Raw genomic sequence first — 17,418 nt, forward strand, 5'->3', positions numbered from 1 at the left:
AAACGGCTGAAGAGGAAAAGATAGGAGAGACGGTATTCGTTAGCCGCGGGGCGGAGGTTGGAATTCAGGCGTTGCACAGCGGGGTGTCGTTGCTCGAACAGTCCCGAAGGAAAAATAAAGACGCGGTATCCGAGAAAGGATGCAAAGGGGCAGAGAGGCGGAGAAAGAGAGGGGCTAGGTGGAAGGGGGGTAGCGGGGGGAAGGGGAAGTTGTGCGAGAGCGCGATCGTGCGTACGCACTTACCAAAGGAAGAGAGAAAAGCAGAGAAAACGACGAAGAGACAGTCACGCGTACTTAGGTACGTACCGTGCAAGACGATCTTCCTCCCATCTGTCTGCCTTTCCTCGTCGATTCTCTCTTTTCATCTCTTTCGATGCCTTTCGCAGCGAACGGTATTCCACGGACCTTGTTTGCCTAGAGTCGCGTACGGCCAACGAGGCTTCGATCGAAATTCCTGCCGCGCCGATTCCGTCCTTTTCGTTTCCTCGTTTACGCCTGGCTACGCGTATCTGGACTCGCGCGTTCGTCTTTGCACGATATTCGCAGGCTCCTAGAGAGGAACGCGCTCGCGCCGCGTTACTCGCCTTCTTCTTTCCAACCAGGGTCCGTCCAGCGATAGCGGCGATGCTGTGATCGCGCGAAATCGTAACGGGATACGGGGAAAATCGGCGACGGAGAAAGCTCGCGCGAAAACGAAGAAGAGGATCGAACGATTGACGTAGTTGGTTCGTTTGTTGCAGCCGTACAAAGGGGTCGAGTGCCACCGTCGCAGCCATCGCTACCAGGTTTGCCGGGACAGTTCGCCCTGACGAACGGTGACGCGGTCGCGTGTGCCAACTTGAACGGTCATTCTTACCTCTCCTCGTACATAAGTTTGCTGCTGAGGGCAGAACCGTATCCGACCTCGCGATACGGCCAGTGCATGCAACAAAACAACATCATGGGAATCGACAACATCTGCGAGCTCGCGGCGAGATTGCTGTTCTCGGCGGTCGAGTGGGCCAGAAACATCCCGTTCTTCCCGGACCTACAAGTCACCGACCAGGTTGCCCTGCTCAGGCTAGTTTGGAGCGAGTTGTTCGTGCTAAACGCGAGTCAGTGCTCGATGCCTCTGCACGTGGCGCCGCTGCTCGCCGCGGCCGGTCTTCACGCTTCCCCCATGGCGGCGGATCGCGTCGTCGCCTTCATGGACCACATCAGGATCTTTCAGGAACAAGTGGAAAAGTTGAAGGCGCTACACGTCGACTCCGCGGAGTACAGTTGCCTCAAGGCCATCGTCCTCTTCACCACAGGTAAAGCAACCGCCCTAACTCTTTTCGATATCGACGTAGCCTCGATTCGCGGAGGTTTCGACGCGGAGACGGTCGTCCCGCCGGAGTTGACGGCGCCGGATCCAACGATACCGGATAGGCCGTCTTCGTCGTAACTGGCGTGGCGTCCGCGCGCCACGATACCATCGGTGCGACGCGGAGGACGGCCCTGTCGCGACGTATCACGCGCGGCTCGTGCTGCCCGATCCTCGACGAGCTTAGAGAAGCTTAGAGAAAGGGGACAATGCTCGACGCGGCGTGGTTCCCGCGGCCGATGGCAGGGCCGCCGGAAGAAGTCCGATCGCGACGGTCTCTTGACGCGCGCCGCTCGTTCGTAGCTTCGTCTAATCGACCGGCAACAGATGTTATCGCGACTCTACGGCTACGGCTGTCATCCGAACCGCGATTCCCGTTCTAGCCCCGGACGAGATTCGCCGACGCGAACCGCCGACACAATACCCGCTCGCTCGTCCACGTTGCGTCGCGCGATCCTCGTCCAACAACCGAGAGACAATGCTCGCTCGTACCTCCGCGCCGTCCCTTCGATCGTCCCGTCTCTTTCTCGCGATACGTCTTCGTCCGCTCTCGTCCGCGATTAGCCGGAAAATCGCGCATCGATCGTCAGTGTCGCTTACGACGCGCGAGTAAAGAATCCGTCGCCGTTAAGTTTCGCCGCCGGACGCGTTGCACGTCACCGCGTTTCCCATTGTCGCTTCGTAATTATCGTTCACGCGATTCTCCGGATACCGTAGCTTCGTTGCAACGCGCGGTATTCTCTCGATTTCCACAGCAGTGGTTCGTCGAAAAATCGTCGAAAAAAATCAAGGCCGAACGATTCCTTGCGGACGGAAACGCGATCGCGCGCGCGGCAACGGTTCGATGGACCGATAGATCTGCGTTGGGTGGCCGAACGCGTGTGTCCGCGAACGATCGAGCAGAAGGACGAGCGGAACGAACGCACACGCGTTCGGGTTTTAGGGGGAGCACGAGGTCGGCCCATGCTAAACCGTCTCGTTGTAGATACGGGACAACCGACTATTTATTATCGTGCTATATGGCCGCGCTTACCTCGGTTTAGCTTATGCTAATGTCCCGTTTCTCGAGCTTTCCCCTTCCACCCCTGCGTGCTCGTGCTGCCCTCTTTTTCTTCTTTTCCTTCGCCACGACGAAGGACCCGCTTCTTCTTCTTCTTCTTCTTCTTCTTCTTCCCCCTTTCCCTTTTCCAACGACTCTTGTTTCTCTCGTACGACGGACCCAGCGTGGATCCCTTTGCGGTTCGTGGCACGCGGGACCCACTTCTCTCTGCCATCGTCCGGTGTCCGAGCTCTCCTCCCGCTTCGAGATTCAGCGAGATATCTACCCCAGACTCCGACGCTGCACGCTCCACGCTCGATGCATACCGTTGCGTAACTCAGGCGAAATCTCATCCGGGCCGTGCCGGAATTCTTATCGCGATTCGCGATTAGTTCCGTTTCCATTCTCCAACGCGCCGTTCCTGTCTTCGCCAGGCGGTACGCGTATATTCTCGCCATCAGTTGCCATTTCCACGTGGCTCGTTCGTCGAAATATCGTCGGGATCGATGACTATTTCGAGCAGCAGCCAGTGTCTTTTTTATGCCTCGTAACCGCGAATCACGCGTCTAATTGTTCGAATAAAACGGTGGAACGGGGGCACGCTACATAAAGTACGTTTAGTCGGCTAGATCGACTACGTTCCAGCGGTTCGGCTTTCTCCCGTGCATACTCGGTGACGCGAAAACGCGTAACGGGCGCATCGATCTGGTCCCGGTCTCGACGCGTTCCAACGGTCATTCCCGGCAGACGTTCCTCGACGGCGAGCCGAATGGCACGTTGCGGCGAAAAAAAAACGGCGCTCGAACGAAAAACGCGGCTTCGGCACGCTTCGCATCGGATCTCCTCTCGTTCCAGACCACCCCGTAGAGACATGCAAAGTCGCGGCGCAGATATATTTATGCGGCAGGGCATTGCGGCGAGCTACGATACCTACGTGTATCTCGATGGGAAACACTCCCACGATTATGTGGCGTACGATGCAATTTCGCCTTTGCCTGGGCGAACCGGTGAGCAATCGGCGACCCACGTATTCGCTACTACGCGCTTTACGCTTCTACTCGGCGGCGTCTCTTGCGATGACCGCGAAGCTTACCACCCTATCAACGACATAATTAACCAACGGTATATAACTTTCGACCGCGAGAAATCTGCCGGACGTTGTCGCAAGTACGCGAGCGTAAGTTGCTTCGACCAGGCCTGGCGATATCCGTGGAATAACGCGGGCGAGAGACGCCGCGATACGTCGGCCGTTGGTGCCATCGTTTCGCGTTCTAGAAACGTTCGAACCGATGGAAATGGCGAATGGATTTTCGCGCGGCGCGAACGCGCGCGCGACGACCGGGAGGCTAAAGAGCACCGCGAAGCGGACTCGCAAACGGGGACACCGCGGAGACGACGCGAGGAGAAAGTAAGAAGGATCGTGGCTCGCTGCGACTCGGCGAACCGATATAAGCGAGCGACTAAGTACGAGTACGTTCTCGTTGGACGAGACGGTCGGCGGGGGGTAACCGGATTTCGAGCGGTTAGTCTCTCTCGTCGAAGCCGTTCCAGCGACCTGGGATAGAGACGCACGACGGCGTTAATCACGCCGAAAGCTGGAACATAGATCGGCGCGGCTGCGAAACGTCGAAAGCGCTCGGAAGCGGATCGCCGAAACGAAAGGCTCGGACGAAAAGGAAACGGAGGTGGACCCGGTCGGAATGTCGGCCGGCGGCGGATCAAAGTGGAAGCGAGGAGAGAGAGACCGGTAACCCAAATCGAAGGGAAATCCAGCAGCGACGGGAATAGCGCCCGTGTCGTCGGAACGCGAGAGCGCCGATGATCGCCTAGCCGCGTTTCCGTCACTGTAGTCGCGTCCCCGATCCTCCTGGCGTATTATTGACGCGTTTATCGTTGTCGTTATTATCGCCGTCTGTCGTTCGCGCTCACCTGTTAACCTCGGATAATTTATCGACGCGGCGAATCCGTCGAGAGAGAGACAGAGAGACAGAGAGAGAGAGAGAGAGAGAGAGAGAGAGAAACGAGCTGGAAATGGAAGGGACGCGACTCGACTCGATGCGATTCCGCGTTCTTCGCATTCTCCGCGTCACGGTCTAATCAGCCTCTGTCACTGCGCCGACCGGGCTTCGCGAGAACCGTTCGATTCAACTTGGGAGCCGGTCGATTCCCCATCGAGAAGGCGTGATAAATTCATCGAAAATTGCGAAACGACTCTAGCGATTGCGAAAATCTATATATATATATACACATATATATATCGTATATGTATATATTTATGACGGACGATATGGTAATAGTCGAGGCCATGTCCCCGTTAGCGTACATAAGCGTAAACGCTTTGCAAGATTTTTTGATCGGAATTGTCTGAAACGACGCGAGTTGGCGGTATTACGTGTCCGATTCGCAGGCTGCGAATTAACCAGCGAGGATGAGTAGCGGGATGGGGGAGTAGTGGTCGTGCGAATCTGAAAAGAATAACAAATCCGGCAGATTTAACGAGGATGGACCGTAATCGCGGTCGGTAACAGACATGGTCCGAGGCAATTTGCAAACGTGCGACGAACCTAAGAAAACTCTGCCGCAACCCTCTCGATCCGACGTATATATTTTAACCGGTTCGGCGATCGGAATTTGGACAGAGACGCTGCTGGATTTGCCAGAGCGGAAGAAAATCACGAACGAACGCGCCGTAGGTATAGCGGGCGCGAAAGAACGGAGAGAACGAAACGAGGAAACGAGAATCGAAGCGCAAAGGGATGAGTCGTGGAAAGAGAGGGCGCGTTATCTGCGAACCCGGGACCACGAGTACCGAGTCGCGGTCGGTTCTCTATCGGGCGCATTGTTGCTCGGTGTCGAGTCGGGGTCGCGTCCCCCAACCCTTGACTTTGAGCGTTACCCATTTTCCTTTTATTATCTGCCCTCTTTGCATCCGCGCGTCGACGTTCCGCATCGCGCACGCTCGCTATCGCTCGAAACGCATCTCGTTCGCGAAACCTTCGTTCCTTCGATTTTTCACGCGAAACGAAACGCCACGCCGCCTTTTAATTACTCGTCGTCCCGTCCGTTCGACGATGCAGCCGTTTTCTGAATTTCCATCGCTCTTCTTTACGCTTCTCCGCCGAGTCGCGGAGAAAAGGGGAGGAAAATCGCGAGATCTCGCTGGTCGTGGAACGGAGGGAATCGCTGGAACAGAAGCGAGAAACGGAGGAAGAAGTTGACCGGCCGTACGATCTCCGTGGTCGGTCGCGTAACCCTTATCGGCGTATCGCAGGGCAAAGGGTTGCCCCGGTATTAGAGTAAGCCACGGTATTAACCTCGGAGTTTAATATAAACGACGACGGTAGCTGGGACAAGGCGTCGTTTCGGGATGGCGAGGGTGGCCACGTGACCGGCGGACAATGCGAGCCGCTTATCGACGTCCTCGGCCGAAACGAACCCTCGCGGCTCCTCCTCGCTCGTACGTACCCCTCCTCGGTTACCGACCCCCCGACCCTAAGTCCCGAGTGCCGCGCGATCACCGAGCCAGCCACGCTTAACCTCGTACCGCGGTATTACCAGGCCGCTGCTCGGCCGACACCTCGCTTTTCCGTCCGTATTTCCGTCCTTCCACTGCCCCGAAAACTCGTTCGACCGTGATATCGGCCGGCGACGCCGTCCGCGAAACAAAGCGTCCATCCTTTTCACCGATTGCGGGCTAGCGCGTCGACCAAAGGGTGAATCCGCGAGGCTGTGCCGGAATTTCACGTCCTTTCGCGTCCTCTTACCCTCGATCTCCGTCAGTCCGCCGATATCTCGACGAGCGAACGCCGACTTTCGTCCGCTCCGACCGACGCCACCATCCAAACGCTCCTTTTCCACCTTTAAACCCAGTTTTATTTCGTTTCGTTTTCTCGGTCTATCCGTGGTAACGCGGCGTTCGTTCGATCCGCCTCGCGAGTCGCGCGAAACGAGCGAGCCGTCGAAAGGACGCGGGGATCTCGACGATGGAGCGCGCGTTCTTTGCGCCGGAATCGGCAGGCGAGTACGTGCGAGAAATTGGAGAAAAAAGTGGAGGAAGAGCGGAGAAGGGAAGGTTCGTCGACGTCTGTCGGTGGCGGGACACGTTGCCCGGTTTCGTCGAACGGTCGACGCAACGCGAACAGAAGAAGACGGGATTTTATTTAGGCGCAAGCGTGTTTTATGGCCCCGTTTGACACGGGATGCCGTTAAATATGCGACAGACCGTGCGCGTTTCTCCCCGTCCCGTCGGCCAGCCTGCCGGCACACCCCACGCGTTCTTCCCCTTCGCTTCCTATTCTCGCCAATGTCTCTGTTATCGTTTCGAGGATCCTTCTATTAACGAGACCGCGCCGCCGAGGCCAAACACGCAGGAATTTCGAAAGACTCGTTGGCGCGTTTCTTCCACTTTGGTTCGCGTGCGACGCTCTTTCTTCGACGCAGCGCGTACCGCGAGGCGCGAGGCGAAAGACGAAAGGCGAACGAAAGAATAAAGGCGCCTCGAAGCCGCGAGTCGCGGTTCTTTTTTCCACGGATTCCCGAGGTCGTTAGCGTCGTCGAAACGGCTCTAAATTAAGAACGAACGCGGTCCGAATTTGTTGCGCGTGCCAATTTGCACGTTCGTTTGTTTGGCCGATCGAACGAAGCGGAGGCCTCGAGAAATTCGGCGAGAGTCGGCCGTTTGGCGCACGACCGGAATTCGCAACGGAATGCAGCATCGGCAAAGGTGGGACGCGGCGAGGCTGGAATTTAACGCGACACGAGTAAACGCGGGACGAGTAAAAAGTGGATCGAGTCGCGTCCACAGTCGCGGAGAGTAAAACGCGGAGGGGCGAAAGGACGAGTGAATCGAGTGGCGGCTAAGATAGCGGCGCGGCGTGTGGGAGAGAAGCCGTTGGCGGGTGCACGCGTGGCATTCCTAGTCCCACATGCCGAGCGTAACCGTCGGAACGTAGTGGAACCGCCACCGCTTCCACCACCAGACAATATCGCGCATTCACAGATTGCGCTGTCAGGCGGTCGAATAATATTCGGGGTGACACGCCATGTATCCGCTATGCGGTACGCCGACTGGCCTGTATGAGTCAGCATCCCCTAACCGCGCCAACGCTGCCACGCCGCGTCGCTCCGCACCGCGCCACACCGCGCCACAACGCTCCGGGCTGGCACTGTAAGGGGGGTCGTCGGTGGCGAAGAAACCGAGGCAAGAAAGGGAGCGACAAAAAGAAAGATCGAGGGTGAGTGAGACGCGGCGAGGAGTCAGAGGGGAATCGGAGGAAAAGGGAAAACAGCGAGGGAGGGAGAGACGAAGCGCATCGGGGTTCTTTTTCGGTTCGAATCGGGAACGAACGAAATCTCGTGCTACGGTACCACGTGTCCGTGACCGATCCAATTTTTTTTCTCCACGCTTCGATACACGGATACTGGCTCGCACGCATACCATGCCCACGCTGTTGCGAGCAGGCGCCCGCGTTCTCGTCTCAATCAGGAACATCTCGAACTCGGTATTGCCTTTGCCAACGAGATTCGTCACGCTCCACGCGCTTTCAACCTTTATACCGTGTGTCGTCTTTGTACCGTCGCTCGCAACTCCTTCCGACCGAACCTATCTATTCCGCGTAAGCGTCGCGTCGTCTCGATACGCGAGTTCTTCTCTCCATCGACGATCTTTCGCCAAACGTCGTCCGCGTAGAAATCGCGTAGAAACCCCAGAGAGCGACCGCCGCGTCTCCTTCTTCTTCTTCTTCTTCTTCTTCTTCTTCTTCTTCTTCTTCTCCTTTTCTGCCGTTGCTCGTCCCTCCGCCCCCTCCCCCCCCCTCCCACCATTCACTTCCCGTTCCTCGATGCTGGACTTTAATTAATCCGATTTACATCGAGCCGCATCGGCCCTCCACGACCGTGACAGAACCCGGTGCGCATACCTTCCGTTACTTCCTAATGGGGCACTCATTAGGAGGGAAATAGCCTACCGAAAACGTCCATGCTGCTGAGAATTACACGGACCGCGCGCGTCTGTTACGCCCCGAGGACGAAAGGACGAAAGGAAAAGAGAGGGGGGGCGCGACCGGTCGAAAAGCGTAATGTAATTAAAACGCGCGAAAACGAGCGAGTAATTGGCGATGACCGCGACGAACGAGTACCAGCCGGGGAAATTGGAATTCGTCCGCGGGCAGCGTGTAACTATTTCGATGATCGGTCGAGCGAGCGGAGGCCACCATCCGCGACCGGGATATCCCTCGAGTTCCGCGCCAGTGCTCGGAACGCGAGGCTTTCGGCGGCGCTGAAGTGTCAGGCCACTGATAAGCCAAAGGCATTAATTTTACGGGCGGACCCCTTTGCTCGTGCCATGCTCCCTATCCAACTAATACAATTACGTTATAACCCCGTGCCGAGTCGATCCTCCACAGCCCCGACGTCGTCGTCGTCGTCTCTCTCTCTCTCTCTCTCTCACGCTCCTTCTTTTCGCCCCCTTCCGGTCGCTCGGCTCGAACGCGCCCTCGTTCGTCCTCGATTTTCTACGCCGCAAAATTTGCTTTGCGAAACGGTCACGCGGTCGACGATCGAAAACTCGATCGCGATCTCGGTGGAAAGACGGCGGGCCGATCGCGCGCGCGCTCGCTACGACGCTTTTTCTCGCGGTCGAGTCGCGCCACGAGGACGGACGGTCTACGGAGTTTTTGCTATCGCGTTACGGAACGAGCGTATGCTAAACGAGCTTACGACTAATTCCCGGATGAGATTCTGCGGGACGAACCGTGTCGAGTCCTGCGGTCTTGAACGGGATTACGCGGCGGACGAGACGGTGTCGTTCGAGCCGGGAGAAAGAATCGCGTTCGTTTTTATCGGTGTTGACGCGAGACGATGTTGCACGGAGAAACGCGAAAAGCACCGCTCGATGCTCCGAACGCGTCCAATTACACGCTCACCTTTTTCGCGTGCGTTCGTTAGCCGTGGCGCGGTTTCGCTCGCGTCGGCCAGAGATACGGTCTCTCGATCGCCGCGAAAATCACGCCAAGAGAGTCGGCCGAGGGAGAAAAAGAGAGCGAGCGCGCAGAAGGGGTTGGAGGAGAAAGAGGAGAGAAGGCAGAGAGGACAAGCGGGTCGAGCGAGGGTTAAATAATCTGATTAGCTGGTCTCACTGACCGTCGAGCGAAGTATGGAAATGAAGGGCATTCATTGGACAGCGGCTAGTACATCGACGTTTGCGGGGATCGCGTTGCGAGCATCACAGGAGGGTGTCCGAAAAGGGTGACAAAGTTAGCCGGGGGCTCGTTGCGACTGCGTACACCGAGGCGTACACGGGCCGGTAGACTCGCGACAATTAACTAACGAGCAGTTGACACAACTTATCAAATCGTATCGCGTCACGAAACCAACGTCGACGCCACCAGTGGCGCGGCGCGACCGTGTTGTTCGCTTAGTCCACCGGGGCCCGGTTTTTTCGTCGCGTACGCGCCTCTTTCGATCGCCACGCGAAGGAACGTCCGATCCGCGGTTACGAGGACCAGCTTGGCCACGACGGAACCGTGCTCGTGTCACGCCTGCAACGAGAGGCGAGGACCGACGCAACGGCGAAACACGGCGGCGATGTTACGGGCGTGCAACGTCTCGGGATTTTACCGTGGATGCACGCAATTCCATAATCAGCCGTGCGCTCGAAACACGCATCGCTGGCCATCGGCACCCGTTACCCGCCTTCTTTTCCCATGCGGTTCGATAAACTGGTTCTCTTTTCGTCGCTGTTTCTCGCTACTCGCTTCTCGCGCTATTCGCCTCTTCGTTTCTCGCTTGCCACGAGCCTCTGCTCGTTTTTCCCTTTTCCTTTCCCTTTTCCACTAGCGCGAGACGCTCTCGTTTACTTTGGCCGTTTGGCGAAAACTCGACCCGCTCGTTCGACCAACCGTTCGCGCTTCTGTTTGACTTTTTGAATATTCGACGAAACGAAACGGTACGGACTCGTGCTAAGGAAAGGCAAGAAACGCGAAAAAGAGCGAAGACGGAGGAAAAAGAGAGACGCGCGTGTCGCGGAGGTACCGTAGCGCGTACGTAGGTGGGCTTGAATGAAAGCGCGAGAGTCAAAGGCAGAGCGAGAATGACGGTTAATCGTAACGCGTGGCACGCGGCACTTGGCACTCGCCGTTTATCGAGTTTCGCGGTCGTCCCGGCAGCGACGAAACGGTATTTTCCACTTTCGAGTCGGCCGTTTCCAAAGTTAATCTAAAAGCACCCTTCTTTTTCGCAGAGTAGCGCGCTCTTTCGTCGGCCCGTTTTCCCAGTCGCGAGATTCCGCCAAATTCGAAACCAGCGTCCCAGCTATCGACCGTCTCTCTCTCTCTCTCTCTCTCTCTCTCTCTCTCTCTCCGGTTACCGAAAGCCGAAAAACGAGCGCGACGATGCCGATCGTTTACGATTTTTCTAACGTCTCCTTTTTTGCCGTTACGCGAAAAGTATCGCCCGCCTCGGGAAAAACGGGCGGACGGGTGAAACGATAACGATGCCTGGCTGGAAACCGGCCCGACGACCAAAATTTTCCTCTCCTTTCGGTCTTGCGCGACTTTCCCCCAAGTCGAGCTCCTTCGAATCGAACGACTCGGGGAATCGTATCGGTACGGCGAAGATCCATCGCGCGGGACTACGAGTTCGAATAGGTTCGGAACCGGTAAATCGTCGTTCGGGAAAGACTGGACGAGTGGTGGAGCGAAGAAAGAACGACGGACGAAGAAGGAAGGAGAGTACGGAAGGTAGAAACGAGGTCCCGGGCAGTCGAATATCGTAGCTGCTTCGTTGGTCGGTCCGTCCTTCTCTCGGAGCGTTCGCTCGGATCTCTCGAGAGATCCGAGATGAGAGGGCAGGCCGACTCGGATCCCGCGAGTGGATAATTATTAATCGTTATTTTCGCCAATCACGGCCGTTTATCTCAAAGCACGCAACGCCAATTATCTATCGGCCGTTCGACCGGACGAGGAAAGACGAAGGAGACGACGTCGAGTCGAACGCGAGGAGAGAAAAGGAACGCGCGGCGAAATGCCGAGGAAAAAGGACGAAGCCGGAGAACCGGTGAAACAAAGAGGGTAGAGAGCGAGGGCGAGAGAAAGAGGAAGATCGACCGGATAGGACTAGCTAGCGCGGCTCTTACGTCGTTTAGCCGTATTCTCCTCTTTTCGATGTTCTCGATCGCCGCGCGTTTCACGCTGCTCGGCCAGATACATCCGGTTCCATCGCGTCGCTCTGCCTCCCGTTCGTCGTCCTCTGTCGCTTCGCCTGCGTATCGCACGCTCGAAAATCACGATCGCCGCACGAAAATCCTCTACCGTCTGAGAATTAGAAACGCATCGACGTCGTCGTCTTTTCGAGAGTCGGATCATCGAAAAGTCGCGTTTCCTTCGCTTTCGAGAAAACGCCGATACTATTATCGCTGGCATCGATGCCGCCGAATTGCCAGGAATTGCCTTTCGCAGAGACAACTTCTCCTGCGTTATTTGTTATATTGTTTGTTATATACAGTTATTTGCATACGTGAAAATGTCCCGTCACGGATCAGAGTTACGATACTTTGGAAATTTCGTCCGAACGATACGCGCTGGTGAAGCAATCGACTCGTATCGATTGGGATAACGAGCACGAAGGCTTCGCATGATAATTTCTCCTATGCCTAGAATTTATCGAAATCAACCGACGTTTCCCGAAGGGGTATCTCTTCAACTTTGTTATCCGATCAGAATGAAAAACGTCGCGCTGCTGAAAATGCCAAAGATCTTGTCGATGTTCAAACTATATCTCGCTTTGTCACATCCGAGTTCCCGTTACAAAAATCCGACTGGAACCAACTATGCTGTAATCACTCGGAGAAGTTAAAGCGCTTTTCGAGTCACATCGACTCGACTAAATAATCCAACGACCCCTGTACCAAGTACAACGAATTCCCAATATTTGACGCAGTTCCGTGTCGAACAAAATTTCTCGAGCATCGTCGCTGCGATCCATAATGGGACATTTCCCGTATTTAAATAAATAAACGAATAGACGGGGACAGTTGCGAGGTAACTTTATCTTCGACGAGTAAGAAAGAAGCGGAGAGGAGCGGAAAGGTCTTTTCTTGCGAGGGAAGAAACGCAGAGGCCTTCGAAACGGCAGTTGCGAGAGCCGTGGAAACGACAGCGACACACGCTCCACTTTGCTTACGAAGCCGATCGTTCGACGTCCGCCGTTCCTCTGACGCAAAACGTCGCGTGATTTCGCAACGCGAATTCGCACGCGTCGCTATTTTTATCGCCTAGTATTCGTCACGAGTTGCGGCCGATTTCGCGGTACCGGCGGTATCGCGAGACGATAAACCGGTTGGTTTTTTCGCTCGTTTCGATCGAGAGACAACTTTTCGTTACGCCCGTCTTTTCGACGGTGTAATTTTTCCAGCGAGAACGCTTTCTCGTTCCGGCAGCGCGATCAGCAGCAAAGAGAACCCGATGAAACTTGTCACTTAGCCGGCAGGACGAAAACCCCTTTTGGGCCGCGAAGGGAATCGCAAAGTTGCGGAGTAGCGGCGCCGGCCGGCGTTTGTTCGACTCGAAACGAAGTTTAAAACTCAACCGCGCCGCCAATCTAATTCCGTCGCGGATCCAAGTTTCGTCGTTCTTGGGTGCTTTCGTCGCCGAGACGAAGAAACATCTCGTGCCTAGGGACGAGTTTGCTTTCGAACGAAAGTCAACTCTGTCGGAGAGAGAGAGAGAGAGAGAGAGAGTGGCTGGATCGAAAGTCGAAAACCGGGATCGTCGCTGAAAAATTCGGATCATCGCGTTTTCGGACGACTCGCGAAACGCAGCAAACTCTTCTGGGAATAAACGCGCGAGGATAAAAGATCCGTCGTGCCGATTTCCAGCTAGGTATTATGAGAGAGCGCGGCCTATAGAGAGCAGAGCGCGTCTTTGAGCACGTCGAAGAGTTTCGAGCACAATGCGAACCGAACGAGATCTCAGGATCGCGACACAATACCGGGCGGACGGACGCGCGACTGTCGCTCGAATAAATATCGATCATACCGATGCCAAAAGGAAATATTATTTTCATATTCGGTGTGCACGTTGCGTCGCCTTTTTGGGACGAACAGCTGTCCGCTTGCACGCGGGGACAATGCGGTCGCGTAATCCAATAACGGCCGACCCTCGACCGCTGCAGCCCGACCAACGTAAGTCGAGTCGAGTAGAGTGGAAGAGATGCTGGAAAGCGTTTGACTCGCAACACGGCCACCGGGCACGGGAAGATGGACGATTGCCGGGATGACTGGCCGTTTCGGAGCAACGCGACGCGACGCAGCACGACGCGAAAGTGCGCGTGGCGCGTCGCATCGCGTCGCATCGCGTCGCCTTCCAAATCGAGCGACGATCGGATCGGCCGAGCGAATCGCGATAACGCGCTCGAGGATAACCGGTTATGGAAAGCTCGGCCGGTTTCTGTACTCGACGTTTTGTAATAACGAGATATTAAGGTAAACGGCGACGGTATCTCGTTAACGAGGATAGTCGAGCGATGTTGGGAGCACGCGCGACATCGAACAAACAGGTAGGATTACGGATTATTAGCGGCGGCCGTGGCGCGTACAGCACGCAACCTGCGGCCTCGTGGCCTCGTCTCTGTCGCAATGGACGCGGCGGAGCGACGGGGCGAAACGCTCGCATACGGCAAATCGGATAATCCGGGCGACAATAGGTCGGCAGGTTAAGCGTGTTTGCTCTTCTCTCGAAGACGCGTTCGCGCGACAATGGGGCCTGCGAGAGCGCTTTTCGTGGTTCGAGCGGAAGGAAAAAAGGCCGCAGAGGGAGAAAGAGCGAGAGAAAGGCGACTGGTCCGGAAGAAAGAAGCCTAGAGGGTCGTTACCTATTCCTATGGAGGTTGCGAGGCGGCGCGACGGTACGGAGGGAAGGGAAGGGGAGGGAAGGGAAGGGAAGGGAAGGAAGAGGCGATTTTCGGCGAAAAGGAGGCGCGCACGAAAGCTCGGTGGCCCGGATGGCACGAGTCGCAAGCGGGCCAAGTGCACGCCCGAATCGGCCACAATGAGGCTAATCAACCGACGAGTGTACACACAATCGACAACAAACCGTATATATTCTTGGACGGCGAGGTCGGTCGAACGGTCGCAAGAACGATCTTTATCTCGGTAGGTCGCGTCGCCTCGTTCCAGGCTCTTTGCACCCATCCACGTTTGTCCGGTGAAACCACTCGGCCGAAAGAGACGGACAGCCACCAGCTGTCTTTTCACTGCGAGCAGCCGAGAACGAGCCGCGTCGAATCGCGCGGCTCTTCGTCCCGACGATTCCACGGATATTTAAAATCGGTTAAGAACGTCGCCCTTCGAACGCTATCGTCCGGCTAATTAAAATATTTCCATCTCGGACGAGGGTCGGGTTCGTCGGTAGAGGTTATCGCGATCCACGTTTCGCCGACTTTCGCCTGGAATCGCGTCGACGCGACCGACGGCAGAGTGTCCGTGGAGCGGAGAGGAGCGGAGAGGAGCGGAGAGTAACGGCGAGAGGAAGAAGGACGAAAGAAAGAAGAGACGGACCGGACGGCCGGAAGGAACGCGCAGCTGCCAGAAATCGACACGCCTACGAGGATTCGGGTTTGAAGAGGAAAACAGCGTAGAATGGATAGACGAGCGAACGGTCGAGAGGTCGTTATCTCTTTCATAGGGCGCGGAAAGCGAACGATTCGACGAAAACACGGCCCATTCTTCGGGCCGGGCACGCTCGCACGCTTCGACGATCTCTGCTTCGACGAAGAACCGCTACGATGCCTCCGATGTCGTGGCATTACGCGCCTGTCAATGTACAAATCACAGCCCATTTACTCCATTGAAAGCTGCGCTCGTTTAACGACACTTGGACAGGAGGTTGGGTCGTAAATTTTCACGGAGGAATCTCTCTTTCTTTTCTCTCTCTCTCCCTCTCTCTCTCTCTCTCTCGCCGTCGTCTCTGCTCGTTCGCCCTGCGAACAAACTCGGTTCACCGAGAGAAACGTTCGGATCGTTGGCAAAACGCGCGAATATCGCTTACGCGAAGCGCGTGGAAATCTCCGACGCTGCCACGAGTCTTCGTCCCGATCCCGCCTCGTCTCATCTGGGTATAATTGCGCGCTTCGAACTCCCGACGCTAGCGGAGTGTCACTCTCCTCTGCACGCACCAACCGTATCCTCGCCGCGATAAAAACAGGTTGCTAATCGAGCGGACGAGAAAATGCCGCGCGAGAGTTACTTGACCGTCCCTTCGTTTTTCTACGTCGCTCGTCTTTTCTTTTTTTTCGCCGATGCTTCGCGTTCGATCGGTTTTCGTTTTCGCCGCCGCTAATACGCGAAATAATTCCGCGCAATTTCCGGCGATCGCGACGAACGATTCCGCGATTAATCGGATGTCGTTCGAAAACGCGACTCGCGATACTAGACGTTACAACGTGTAACGAGTACGCCGACATCGATGCGTCGATACCCGCGTACAATAGGTGTAGCAAAGAGATAACGAACACCAGCGAAACGAGTGGCGCGTTGCGCGGAATTAATTTCGACTCGATGGAAATTGAATTACATTTTTTCCACGAAACCCGGTGAAATTCTCGTTTAAAGGTGCGTTCGTACGGATCGTAATTGCAGGAAATTCGATCGGGTGCGCGCCGGAGATTGGATTATCGCGACGACCAAGTTTAATTCGCGACGTAACCGTTGCCTGGGCGGAACAACGCGTCACGATCGTTGGAAAAAGATGGAACGCCAACGAAAGCAGCGAGAAAGAACGAAAAGCGCGCGCGAAAACCGAAACGTTCGGCGATTTGGATGCCAACGAGTCACCCGATGACCGAACGAGACTCGAGGCAAAGAGAGTCGAGGGAAAACGACGATCGCCCGGGCGCCGGACGAGTCGAGCCGATCCGAGCCGATCCGAGCCGATAAGTCGAAGCCGAGGCAGATCGCTGAATCCAACGATTCGCCTTCTTCTCGAACGCGACCAACTTCTCCGCTACACCATCGGCTTCGCCTCTCGAAACCCGTTCGTTTAATCGCCGCGCAAACCGCAATTTACGATAAACCGTCGGTAATAGTCGACGTGGTTTCGATGGACGACGACCAATAGACGTAATTTATCGCGCGGTTCGGATAAACCCCGCGTTGATGGAACTGGTACTCGATCCAATTCGAGTATCTTCGGCCGACTAATCGGCGACGCCTGGTCGCGCCGAGTCGCGCGTAAACTATCTTTTCTCGGTCTCGCGGGTCCCGGCGAGCTGGGGCACCGAGGTGTGACCACCAGGCGCGGCACTCCACGGACCGGTTACTTTTTTCCATTGAAACGCGTCGACGCAAATCGGTCGGACCGTGTCCTTTCTATCGGGCGATATTCGCGGTGAAGCGGCCGCGTCGCCGCCCGTGTAAATCAACGGCGAGAACCGCCAACTGGATACTCGCGACGCGCGACCGAGCTAAGGAAACGGCACGACGAGATGTCTGTCGGACGTCGGATACGCGCTTCCGTTGTCGCGTCGTCGTTGCTCGCTCGCGAGTTTAAGCGAAGATCGAGCTGGCGGCCACCGTTCCGTCGCAATCGTCGAGGTTCGGGCGCGTTGTCGAGGACGGCGCGATAAAGCGAGTACGCGTCGCATGGCGTGGCACGGCGCGGCACGGATCGTCGTCGAGCAAGTGAACGGAGAAGGAGGGAGGAAGAAGGAGAAGACGGGAGGAAAGGACACAGGGTCCGAGACCCCCCACCGTTCAATGAGAGACATTTCTCATCATTTTCCATTCAGAAGGTCTGAGTTATAAGCCCGCTACGTCCTCTATCCTGGCACGATCGTTCGATTTATTATGACCGCGAGAACCGCCTAATGAATTTAATTTCATATTTCACGGCCGGTAAGTAGCCGGGGGGACGACGGCGTCGTGAATCGCGCGAGGGACGCGGGGGCTGCCGCGTTTACCCGGCGATTTAGCTGTCGCCTGACTCCGTGGGCCATCGCCGGCCGGTTCGCCGTCGACGAAAAAGAAAGGATTTCGGGATCG

General features: G+C 56.1%; 1 protein-coding gene across 1 annotated transcript in view; it reads left to right on the forward strand.

Annotated features, from left to right (window-relative positions):
- The window catches only part of svp (COUP transcription factor 2), a 57,751-nt gene that overhangs the window by 23,288 nt on the left and 17,045 nt on the right, over window positions 1–17,418 (forward strand). The window contains exon 3 of the mRNA XM_033340551.2: window positions 741–1,292. Coding sequence (XP_033196442.1) covers window positions 741–1,292 — 552 coding nt within the window. The remainder of the gene's footprint in view (window positions 1–740; window positions 1,293–17,418) is intronic.

This window comes from Bombus vancouverensis, chromosome 2 (assembly GCF_051014615.1).
Source record: "Bombus vancouverensis nearcticus chromosome 2, iyBomVanc1_principal, whole genome shotgun sequence".
Taxonomy (NCBI): domain Eukaryota; kingdom Metazoa; phylum Arthropoda; class Insecta; order Hymenoptera; family Apidae; genus Bombus; species Bombus vancouverensis.